General features: G+C 28.5%; 1 protein-coding gene across 1 annotated transcript; it reads right to left on the bottom strand.

Moving 5' to 3' along the window:
- Nucleotides 1–8,227: 8,227 nt before the first annotated feature.
- LOC102583768 (zeatin O-glucosyltransferase-like) lies at nt 8,228–9,830 on the bottom strand. Its single transcript, XM_006356421.2, has one exon. It carries the CDS (start codon nt 9,798–9,800, stop codon nt 8,370–8,372), a length of 1,431 nt encoding a protein of 476 aa, XP_006356483.1. The 5' UTR covers nt 9,801–9,830; the 3' UTR covers nt 8,228–8,369.
- Between the last annotated feature and the right edge of the window lie 3,714 nt (nt 9,831–13,544).

A 13,544-nucleotide genomic window follows, 5' to 3' on the forward strand; every position in this document is an offset into this window, starting at 1 on the left:
AGCAATTAAACAATACTAAAGTTATCATTATACGAATAAAGTGACTCAATTAACAGAAGGTGTAACTATCTTATGAAAGGTATGGTAGGTAAAGACTAAAATAATAAATTTTGATGGACTTGGACTTATGATTGTAATAGATGGGCTAAAAATTTACGTGTTGGACTTGAGAAAATGGTAAAGTTAAAGACTTAAGTTACTTAAAATTTAACAAAATATTTGTATTTTATTTATGAATAATATATAAATAATTATTAAATTTATATATCTAATTTATCGGTTCGGTTTGGTTATTTTTTAGTAAAACCAAAACCAAACCTAATAGTATCGATTTTTCAAAATGTAAAACCAAATCAAACCAAATATCGATTTTTTTAATCGGTTTGGTTCGAATTGCGGTTCAGTTTGGTTTTTTAACCATAACCATGAACAACCCTACTCATGAGTTATAAAAACTCTCCAATTATTTGAGATTTTCTATTTGAATAACTTGTCCTTTTCTTTTTGATTTTTTAATGCATAATCTCCTAATTAAATGGTCTTAAAAAAAGCCTCAAAAATAAATGTTGAACTAAAGTGCCGTACCTTTACATATGCGTTTTTTATTTACATTTCATTTTTTATCTTTAATTTTGTAATTAATGAATCAAAGAGCCTTCTTTATTACTGTTCATTAGGTATAAAAAAATTTGAAGTTGGTGTGGTGAAGAGATTTATATACATTTCATTTTTTTTCTAACTTTGTAATTAATGAATTTGTTAGCTATAATTTGTTTTTTGCCCTCCTTTTTCAGATTTAATATGTTTCCATAAATGTTTAAATTAGTTTTAACATGTCCTTTTGTATGTGTAAATTAGTTTTAATGTGTAAATTTTTGTGCTTGACTAGACTTTTTTATTAGTGCAAAATTGGAGAATTTGTGACATTTTTATTCTTTCTTTTATATGCATTTTTTATACGTTTGATCAGTTGATTTTTATATTTTGCACAAGTATATCTTAAATTTTATATTCTAATTTGTTGTAAAACTAAAGCAAAATAAGACAAGAAATATAGAAGATGAAAACAATAGAAATATATAGACAAGATATGAGAGTATTTCTTATTCTTCAAAGTATTCAAGTGTATACAATATGAACCCTTATGCCTCTATTTATAGTGTAACATAGAGGCATACAAAAGGTTAGTCATAAACATGACATTAACATGAATATAATGGAGGAGGTTATGAAAGTGAAATGTTACAAGAATAAGGGTTATAAAGTTGGAGGTTATGGAGGTTATGATTATCTTCATAATGGAATAAAGTAATGGAGATAATGGGTGAGAATAACTTTTTGGTGTAGTGACATCCACACTATAATATTTTATAACATTCCCCCTTGGATGTCCATAGATAATATGCTTCGTTAAAACCTTACTAGGGAAAAAACCCCGTGGAAAAAAAATTCTAGTGAAGAAAAAAGAGTACACATATCTTTTAATACGCTTTGAATGATGCCTCGTTAAAAACCTTACTAGGAAAACCCAATTGGGATAAAACCATGGTTAAGGAAAAGAGTACAACGCGTATTTTTCTCCCCCTGATGAAAACTTTACTTGATATCTCGGAGACGATGCATTCCAATCTTATATCACAACTTCTCAAATATTGATGTTGGCAATCCTTAGTGAATAAATTTACAAGATTATCACTTGAATGCGTCTTTGAACATCTATCTCACCATTTTGTTGAAGATCATGTGTGAAAAAGACTTTTGGTGAAATATGATTTGTCCGATCTCCTTTGATTGTATCCTCCCTTCAATTGAGCTATATATTATTTTCGTATATGGTGGCTGGAATATCCTTTTCAAAAGAAAATCACATATTTTCTGATTATGATAGATTATGATTCCAACCAAACACACTCCCGACTTAGTTCATAGATCAATATTATTATTGCATGATTTGAAGAAGTGGTTATTAATGTGATTCTTTAAATTTCCAAGATATTGTTGCGTCTCCATATGTAATTAAATAGTCCATTTGCGATCGAGCTTTATGCAGATCAAATAAATATTTTGTATCTACATAATCAAATCATTTCTGACTAGGGGATTGATCATTTCAATTTTATTTGCTCGTCTTTTCTTCGGAAAGAAAATCACACATGTTCTATGTGTTGAGTCACTTGCTTTGTTAGTTTCTTGTCATAACTTGAATGATGATATGACAATCCTTTCACATAATTTTCGTTATGTATATCAAATAATCTTATAGCATTTGCATAACCAGCAATCTATAAGTGCACCAATTGCACTAATACATGACGTTTTAAATCATTTTCATGAAATCAAAAAGATTCTTTCTCCGTGTTAAGCAGGCTCAAAATCACTGGGTACTCAATGGAATTGCTTTAAGACCTTTTAAATCCTTCAAGGATTTTCATATAACCATTAAATTATACTTTTTTTACTTTAATAATTTATGTGATATTATTTATCATTTAGGCAATGTAACTAATCTTTGAAACTAAATTGAATAAACTCAATACAAATAAAATCATGGAATAACAAACAATTTCATATAAGTGTATTCTCGATTTGTGCTTGTAGGGACGAAGAAGAGAGTTGAGGAAGATACAAAAGTAGAGAATATTGTGAATTTCGGAAGAAGAAGATGTAGAGTGTTACAATAAAATTATTACTATAGTACTTTGATCTTTTAGTTTTTCTTTCTTCTTCTCTATATTTCATTTATGTACTTTATTGAAGAACTTAAAATATATTTTAAAATTCCCTTAATTATACCTTTTTATATTCACTTTTTTCTTAAAGTTATATTTTAAAAACGTAATGGGAAGATAATAAAATGATAAATAAGACAAATCAGAAGATTGAGAAAGAGAAACTTGATAAAGACTTTTTTTCTTTTATATGACTTTAATAGTACATATATAATTTATTAGGTTAAATTATGATTAGTTCTTGTGAATTTTTATCATGAAATCTTTTTGCAACATTTTAAAACGAACATTATGTACTCGATGTTATTGTTTATTTGCATGTTGAAGTGCATTCCTAAATACGACACTACGATTAGAACCATTTTAAAAAGAGAAATTTTGATAGCTTACAAAAAGAAAAAAAAATGTTATCCGAGCAATGAATTAAAAAGATTGACAACAAACTTAAGTATTTGTATAATTCTTTAAAAAAAAACTATAAACATTACATGCAATACTCTCTTTTTCAAAAAAAAAAAAAAACAAAGATCTTGTTTTTTTTTTTAATTTCTATGCTCTCCATTCATTTTTATTATTTAAAAAATTTAAATGTCTCAAAATTTATTATTTTACTTATTTTTGTTCTTTATTGTAAATTTAAAGGTCTAAATATTTAATTCCAACCTTTCATTTCTCCATGAAAAATGAAAATTTTATATCTATCTATATGTAAAATAATTCATTGATTCTTATAAATTCTGAATTCACCACTCATTAATGGACGTTAAACGACTTATCCCCCTCCTCCCACCCCAACTCACATATGCACCTCATTCCCCTCCACCCTCACCCCTATAACACATTTGTTACGTTTTTCTAGCTAACTGAACTATCACAATCTACGTACTCAACTAAATATATTTTAATATATAGATAATGATAAATCAAGTAGATAGAAAAAAGAATGACTAGCGTAAAACAAACAACTAGACAACAATTCAAACATCTTTTTTTTATCATTAACTTTTAAATATATCGCATCAATACAACTATTTATGCTTGACTAGATTCATATCGTCAAAGTTTCATTCATGAACCAAAGAATATATACAAAGTATTTGAATATGTAATTCAATTTACACGAGGGGAACTTAATTATAATCGAATACGTAACTACTTTAACCAAAAACAAAGAAAAAAAGAATACAATTTTTTAAAATGTTAAAAACATGAAGTCAAATTTCATAGATGCTTTGCTACTTTCTAAGCTTTCTTTCCTGTTCACTAATTTAGTGTGCGTGGAATAATCTACTGACTTCTTTTTTTTAATTTGATGTTTTAAAATAATAAAATTAACTCATTTAAAAATGATCCATTAAACTGATCAAGTTTAGACATGTCGATTCAACTCATTTTAACTTATCCATTTTAGACTATTTAAAAGTTGGGTTGATTTAGACTATAATCAGAGACGAATCCAGGATTTCAAAAAGACGGGTGCACTATTGTCAGAGGTGACTCTGCCCCTATAAGAAAAAGACAACCACTTTAGGCTCTCAAATTTGAGGGCCTCATTTATTTTAGCAATAATAGATTGCAAGTTTTTCATAAGAAAACCATTAAATACGATTTGCGGGGAAAAAAATAATACTAAAAGAAAAAATTATTAGAAGTTTGATATATATATCTCGAGTACTATGTCACAAGAAAAATTAAATGCATTGTTTACATGAATTATTGGTTGAAAAAAAATTATTAAAAGAAATAATTTATTTTAAAAAAAATGCAAGTTTACATCTCAAGAAATTTAAAAAGTACACTTTTATCAAGCTTTTGAATTATTTTGTTTTAAAAAATAACAAATAATGGTGCTTTAAAATTAATTTTTAAAAAGAGGTCCTCTCTAGGAATCGAACCCTCAACCTCACAATCTAAAACCAACTCTAGAACCATGCAATCATTTGTGATCATGGGTTCCTTTATTTAAGAATTGTACAAATATATATTGAGTTTTGTCGAATGATTACGGGTCCGATGACCCATTTTTTACACTTAAATTCATCACTGACTATAATATGTATTTCATGAGAAATACGATCAATTTTTTTTATAAGAAACTTTTCTTATTTGATATATTATTTATAAGCACAATAAAGAAAAAAATAATCAAATAAAATTATAAGAAATAAACAAAAAAAAAAAATTTATGTAAGAATTGGACGAATTGAGTTGTGATATGGATGAAATTCATTATTAAGTCATCGCGACCTCAAGTAATATTAGGATGAATTAATGACCCATTCAATTCATTTATTAACTTAATTTTGTTTAATTCGTTTAAATTCAAATCAATTCATTATATGACCTTTATAATTAGTGTAAAAGTTAAATGGTAAAGTGGATATAAGGTATAAATATATATGATGAATATATAGATTTTATTTTAGGCATCGAAGCTAAGTTTGGAAAGTCTATCAAATGGGCGTGTTGGGTTGGATTTGATCCAAAAATTACTTGAGCTTAAATGAGTTGATTGACCCGTCAAAAAGTTATTCAAGTTTTTGGACGGATTGTCTTATTTTAGGATAATCTTTAATTCTTGCCTCCCTTCTCATTTAATAAAAATTAACGAACTAAAGTATTCTTAATTATGACCTAATTTTGCAATGCAAGAAATAAGAAAAAATTTACCGTAATCAGTAATATAAGTTATGTATAATAAAATGAATTGAGCTTAGGCTTAAACTAATAAAACGATTCATATTTTCATAAGTTAATTTTATCATCCCTAATAAAAACATATTTTAAGTATCAAAATTAAATTTGGGAAGTGTATTATTAGAAACCATACATCTTTAGAAATTTAAGAATTCTATATTTAGGTGTCAATTGTCAAAGCCAAATTTAGTAAGTGTATAAAAATCCTATTTAAAACAGCCTTTGTTGTCTTTCGGCTTTTGCAAGGGAGGGGTCTAATCACATGAAACATTATTGTCCTCTAAGCAAAAATTTTAAATTCTAAAAAAATAGTCTTAAAATATAAAATGAAAAAGCATAAAAAATACTCTTGAATTATAGGAAAATGTCTAAAAATACGATTCATTCATCTTTTGGTCAAAAAATATCTTTTTACTCATCTTTTTGGTTCAAAAAAATCCTTTCATTCACCTTTTTGCTCATTTATACCCTTGAAACTAACAACCTCTCTTTATTTTGTTTTTTTTTAATTAATATTTATTATGTGTCATTCTCTTATTGGATGAAATAAAATCTCCATCTCAACTAGATTTTTCCCCCATAATTTATCCAAGCCAAAAAGAATATAACTTCTTCAAACCTCAATTATTTTATTTTAAAAAAAAAACTAAGTTTTTTTATATTTGTTGTTTTTTTTGCATCCGACTCCTCTCCATTTTTTCCCTCTATATTTCTCAAATTCTTACTTGGATTGAAGACATGTGGCATACAGAAAAATTAACAGCTAAGATTTAATTAATTAAATTAAATTTTTATATATGATATAAATAATATTTCATAAACAAATTAATAATGTCATGATCATAATAATATTATCTTATCCATAATATATTATAGTTTTTTCTCTTTTCTTATTTTTATTTTCTCTACGGGCTACGTCATCTGTATTCTTTTTCTTCTTTTCAATGAGTTGTTACTTGTTAAATATATTATTAGTAAAAGAAATTAAATGATCATTTTTCTTTTGAAAAAAAACAAAAGGAAGATAGACGGTTTAAGATTTATGATAAAATAATATGTCCCAATCTAATATATTTTTTAAAATAAATTAATTATCTAAAACAATTTATTTTTAAAAAAGCTATAGAAAATAGAAATTACTAGATTTAAAAAAGATTCTTTTTTGGGTTTTGAAGAGGTATATTGTTTTGATTTGGATAAATTATGATAAAAAATTAATAGAGGTGGATTTTCATTTCATTCAATAAGAAAATGACACATAATAAGTATTTTTTAAAAATAAAAAAGAAAGAGGAAGTTGTTAGTTTCAAGAGTATAAGAAATGACGGAGCCACCTTATAGTTAGTAGGTTCATCTAAATCCCCTTCAGCGGAAAATTATATCATTTATACAAGGTTAAAATAATTTTCTAGGTATATATAGTAGATGTCGAACCTCCTTCGACTACTTCGTGTGTCTATTTTTTTCAGATTTTGAATCCCTTATTGAAAATTCTGGCTCCGTCACTGAGTATAAGTGGGCCAAAAAGGTGAATAAAAGGATATTTTTAGATCAAAGATAGACAAAGGATATTTTTAGACATTTTCCTTTAGTTCAGAGGTATGTTTGGTTCATTTCCAAATATAAAAAAATCAAATCACCTCAAGAAAATTAAATTACTGAATTTTGTTGAAATCTATAAGTATATTCTTGATAATTCTATACGTAAGCATCAAACAAATTTAGGGGGAGAATAAAAACTCACATCGTGTGAGATCATGAGTTGTCCATGTGCCTACCACTCAAGCGGGAGATAAATCATCAAATTAAGTTGCCCATGTGTTTCATAAAAGAAATCTTTTTATCACAAGAGCGGAGTCAGGATGAAAAGTTTGAGGTTCTAAATTTTAGGACAGAAGAAAAAATATTGCAAAACATATTTTTTTTCGAATTCATAATACTAGTGTGAAATGCATTTTCATCGCCCCTTTCTTACCACTAAGTAAGTTCACAAGTTAATACACATATTTATTTATTTAATTTTCTAATACAAATATAGAGCCTACAAAAAAGTTAATGAATTCGTCTGAACCCACGAACTCCTAGCTAACTCCGCCTCTGCTTAGACTACTTGACTAAGCGGAGAAAGACAACTACGGATGGAGCTAGAAAGGGACAGAGAAGTACTACTTTTTTTCTCTATATATTTTGAATATCTACTCACAAATATGTTTAACAAAAACATCTATGTATTAGATTAAAATTTAGAAATTAAAGTTCTAAAGTTAGCATTATTATATTTTAAAATTGCTTATTCAAGATTATTTTAAGGATGTAAAATTTCAAATCAATGAGAGCAAAAAAAAAAATTCTCATTATTTATCCAATAAAAACTTTAAAATATTGTTGGCCTTAATTAATTACATTATTAACAACAAATTAGAGTTAACCCACTGACAAATGATCCGGTTAGTTTGGATCTCTTCACATGCAAATATGCATATGGTGTATTGAAGCCCGTGACATATCACAAGACACTGCTTCGTCGAAATATTTTATTTCAATTTATTTGTCTTATTTTTTTTAGTCTGATCGTCTCTTTTTCAATTATTTGATAACTTTTTAATCTAAATATTCCATGTAGCATATTTAATTAAGATCACAAAATTATAAAATATTTTAATACATTATACATTTAATATCACAATATTAAAAGGCATTATTTATTTTCTTATACTTCATGCCTAATCAAATAAAACAAACAAGATTGAAATGACAGTATTATACTATGTATGCATGCGTATATATTTAAAAGTAATAAGCAAAATAGAAATATTTGATATAAATTTAAGAATTACATTGCATGGCATTATAGTAACATATTCATTTATTAATTATTTTATCAAATATGGACTTATAAAAATACTGCATACGTTACTGATCATAAAAATATGTCGGACGATATCAAATTGCTCTAGTAATATGAGCAATAAAAGCATCAAATTCATTTTTTGTGACACCATTTTCTTCCACAGCATTCTTCACACCCAAACTCAATTCTTTTGCTCTTTTCCTCATTTCTTCTCCTTCTTTTGATGCCATTAAAATCCTCACAGCCTTTTCGATTCTATCGAACGTTACCAACTCATCTCGTTGAGTCCAATCCTTAGCAACCAACCCGACTTCTAGTATTTTCGTTATCAACACCGTGTTCCTAGGTTGATCCGAGTGCATTGGCCATGCGGCTAAAGGAACTCCCATTGAAATACTCTCCATACATGAATTCCAACCACAGTGACTCAAAAATCCACCAGTCGAATTATGGGCCAAGATTTCTAGTTGTGGGGCCCAATCTCTTACCACTATCCCTCTTTCTTTAACTCTCTCCTCAAACCCTTTTGGCAGTTCGATTTTTTTAGTAAAATCATCTAAGAAAACATTCTCTTTATCCGCATCTCTCAATACCCAAATGAAGTTTTGCTGACTTTGTTCCAACCCTATTGCAATTTCCTTGATTTGTTCATAAGAAAATGAAGTTGTGGTTCCAAATGACACAAAAATTACTGACTTAGGTACTTGTTTGTCTAGCCAAATTAATGAATAATGTCTTTGTTGGGTGGGCCCTGAGATTGTAATAGGGTTAAATGGCCCTAAAGCCCACTGTTTTTTGTCTTTATTGATTTGTTCTTTAGATAGTAAATCAAGAAAAGGACCTTCTATGACTCTTAACGTGTTATAAATCTTGCCCGAATTAAATTTACTATACTCATGTTCGGATCGAACAAATTTAGTAAATTCGGGGGTGAAGCAACCATCATTTGATGGGAGGTCTTTTATCATATCAACGTTGATAGAAGAAGACCTCCCCATACTTTCCCGCACGTACAAAAATATTGTGAAAGCCGAAACACTATGGAAAGTGTAGGCTTCTGCATTTGGAATATCGCGATAATCTTGAACAACGGACCCCATTAAGGAATCGTGGATGATAACAATTCTTCGCGTTTTATGTGAGAGAGAATGTAAAATCTTTGCAACGGGGTTTCTTAGGTTGGTGGAAATTTGAGAGGAAGGTTGAAGATGTGAAGGGAATTTGATTGATGGATTAGGGTTGTTATTAGGTGTAGGAGAGTTGAAAATAGGGGTTGGAAATTCGTGAAAATGAATATTGTTTGTTGATTTAAAACCATGAGCTCGAAAATTGACCTGACGAGTATGAGTTGTGGTGGTAATATAATGAACTGGTATATTGTAGGATGAAATTAGATGAGAAAAATGAAAAAGTTGGTTTAAGTGGCCTTGTGCTGGAAATGGAACCACAACAACTACTACATCTTGTGGAAATTGGTTACCATTTTGGCTATGCATTTGGTTTTGGTTGCAAGTTGGGGCCATTGGAGAAGTTGGTATTGAGTTTGTTTTGGACTAGGGAAGCTAAGGTTCATATTTATAGGATGATAAACGGCACATTTGGATATTTGTGGTTTAATTTTCTTTTTTGGGGGGTTGGGGTGGGGTGGGGTAATTAGGTCTTTTTCTATGTGTGATACATGTTCCCTCTAATAATTCAATAAAGTTCTTTGTTCACTCTCTTCCATGTTTGGAGGTTAGGTTATACATCCCATTCTTCATATATCCACCTTTTGATAATTAATATACTTGATAGGGGACTATCAAATTCCTTGTCACCTCAAGGCTAATTTAATTTTTTTTATAAAGTAAATAAAAAAATTCAACGAAGTTCTTAGAATTGACAATGTATATATTAACTTGGTTTGTAATTTATGATTTATCTGATACGTAAATTAATAGCTTACATGGTATTAATTTAATTTTTTCACATGAAGATCTATTAAGTGGTTTGCTACTTGAATTTTCGCGCATTGTAATTAAGGGCAGTAGGGACGTGAAAGGTGAATTAAGGGGCAATGGTCCTTCTTTAGGTGTGTAATATATACTCTACTTCTTAGAATTGCAATGCCTACTATGTTGCATTCTTCTATAATTTATGATTTCTTTGACACGTGAAATGTAATTTTATTAGAGGAAGGTCCATTAAAGTAGCTTGCTACTTGAACTTTCACGCATCATAATTATGTATTGAGGGGAGTGGGTTGTGAAGGGTGAATTAAGGGGCAATGGTCCTTCTTTATGTGTGTAATGTAATACATGTTCCTCTATTCTACTTTTTGGAACTGTGATGCCTACTACATTACATTCTTCTATAATTTATGATTTATTTGACATGTAAAATTCAATTTTTTTAAGAGGAAGGTCTATTAAAGTAGCTTGCTACTTTGACTTTCGCGCATCGTAATTAAGTAGGGAGGGAAGAGAGGATGTGAAGGGTGAATTAAGGGGAAATGGTCCTTCTTTAGGTGTGTAATGTGATACATGTTCCTCTACTCTACTTTTTGGAATTGTGATGCTTACTATGATACATTCTTCTATAATTTATTATTTATCCGACACGTGATAGCAATTCAATACGCTTATTAAAATAGCTTGCTACTTGAATTTTCATGCATCGTAATTAAGTGTTAAGGGGAGTGAGAATGTGAAGGGTGACTTAGGGTTAAGGGGCAATGGTCCTTCTTTATTTGTGTAATACATGTTTCCTACTCTATTTTTGGAATTGCGATGCCTACTGCATTCTTCTATCCCTACTCTACTTTTTGGAATTGCGGTGCCTATTACATTTTTCTATAATTTATGATTTATTTAACACGTGATACTACTTCAACTTTTTCAGAGATAAGTCTATTAAAATGACTTGCTACTTGGACTTTCACGCATCGTAATTAAATGTTGAGGGTAGTGGAGATGTGAAGGGTAAACTAAGGGGCAATGGTCCTTCTTTATTTGTGTAATACATGTTGCTCTACTTTACTTTTTGAAATTGTGATGTCTATTACGTTTTTCTATAATTTATGATTTAAATAAAAAATAATATAATTAATAAATAAAATATATACTACTGCAACTTGGATGGCTATCTCTTTAAGGTTAGAATTTTCTTTTGTATACAATGCATCAAATTTGCCGACTTCGTAAAATCACGTGTATATATTTAGGCTCATGATTCAACACCTAGCAAGAATTTCAATTATCTTAAATTGAGCCCCTCCCCCCCTCCCCGCCCCTCAATGAATTTATAGTCTGAATAATGGACTGTTATAATTAACGTAATCAAATTAGCTCATGAAAATATAGTCGATTCATTTCATTTAAATTTGAGTGGACTATTGACATGCTCACTTATTAGCTTAGGTTACTCGATTCCTCTCAACAAAAAATGGGTTGATATGTAGTATAAATAGACTCATGAGAATTTTTTTATTTGAAATGTTATATATAGCCATAATAATATAAAAAAAATTAAGTACTGAAAATTGTATAAAGAACAAATAAAACAATTAAAACTTACACTTTGTTTGGATGATTGTTACGTATTGTTTCGTAATGTATCATATTGTACTGTACTGATTTAATGAATGCAATGTTTAGATGGATTGTATCGTTCTTCATCATTACATAGTGTCACACATCCATAATTTGAATATTAACTAACGACGAATTTAAACGATACAATACACTAAAATTTAAGTAACAATAAAATAAATATTATATTTAAACTAACAATACAACGCAATACAACAAATAACAACCATCCAAACAAGATATTTGTAAAAATTGAACGGATTGAATTGATACAACCCCCATTTTAATATAGTTTAGCACTAATTTAATTTGAACAAGACAATAACCCATTTTCTTAAATTAACATTTTTAGTGAAATCAACGATAAAATGAAAAGGATATTTCTATATTAGTACACGATTTCTAAGAATAGAAATGACAATGACATGTCAAAAATGGAGTAGTTAGAGTAATAATTAATGTGATATGTTATAATTATGGGTATTCATTCACCTTTAATCAAGCATTAGAAAGTTGAGCGTTATGAATGAAATTAAAAATATTATGAAACTGTACGTTATGAATGAAATTAATGACGTTACAAACGCAAACATTGTGAAGGAAAGCAAATGCTAGTTCTAAAAATAAATATTATGATGCGTGAATTTAATTTTAACTGAAGATCAACAATTTTTTTTAAAAATGTGATTAGACAGGTGGTCTAATTTCGCGTGCTTCATCAGTATTTTTGGTGTTAAGCACGTGAAGTACGTATGGTTTGTTGTCCAAATCACAGGGACAAGAATCTCATGATATACACATAACACAATTATGTATTGAAATATCAATGTCGTTATTAAATTGCAACAAGAGTGGGAGATTTTTTTTCCATCTCAATATTTAATATTTGTATTGAAATATGATTAGATTTATATTCTTGTTGGGAAAGTTTTATATTGGAGATAAAATACTCCTTGACAAATGTGATGCTTACATTATTGAGCGGGGATTTATAGATTAACCAATTACGGATCGGAGCATTATGCTCTCTTCTGATTTCTTAGTCTAGCAAGGTAAATTCGGTATATCACTTTCCTAGATAGTAAATACAAATGAACCTTTGTTTTTGACAAAAAACCAAGAAGAGAGCGTAATGCTCCATAATTGGTTAAATTTATCTCCGCTCAACAATATAGTTAGATTGACAACTCTGGTAGACAATTAATTAGAAACGTAAAAATTAAATTTAAGAAATAATAAAAAATAAAATAAACAATCCATTTTTTAGAATCTCATTTTTCAACCGCCCTACATACCAACACATAATATATATAAGCGTAGTGTCTGCGTACATTTTGTTCTTCTTTATATATGAGATCACAATGAATATGTTATTGTTATATATATGGGTGATGAATCAATGTCTTGTTGGCTCATGATCTAATAATCAATCACTTCCACAATTACAAAATATAATTGCTATTCAATATCTTAATTAATGAATGAAATGAGTAGACTGATAACTTGTTATTAAGACAAACAAAAAATCATAATAACTTAACAAATGAAAGGAGTAAAGCCTCATTCTGAAAACTATTAAAATTTAAAGAAAGTCGATTTAGATAGTACTTATTTAGTATTTTTATAAGAATGAATTTGGACAAATGAATTTAGACATTATTTTAGGAAGAATGAATTTGGAGACTTTCTTTTGATATA

Source organism: Solanum tuberosum, unplaced genomic scaffold (assembly GCF_000226075.1).
Source record: "Solanum tuberosum cultivar DM 1-3 516 R44 unplaced genomic scaffold, SolTub_3.0 scf00219, whole genome shotgun sequence".
In the NCBI taxonomy this organism is placed as follows: Eukaryota; Viridiplantae; Streptophyta; class Magnoliopsida; order Solanales; family Solanaceae; genus Solanum; species Solanum tuberosum.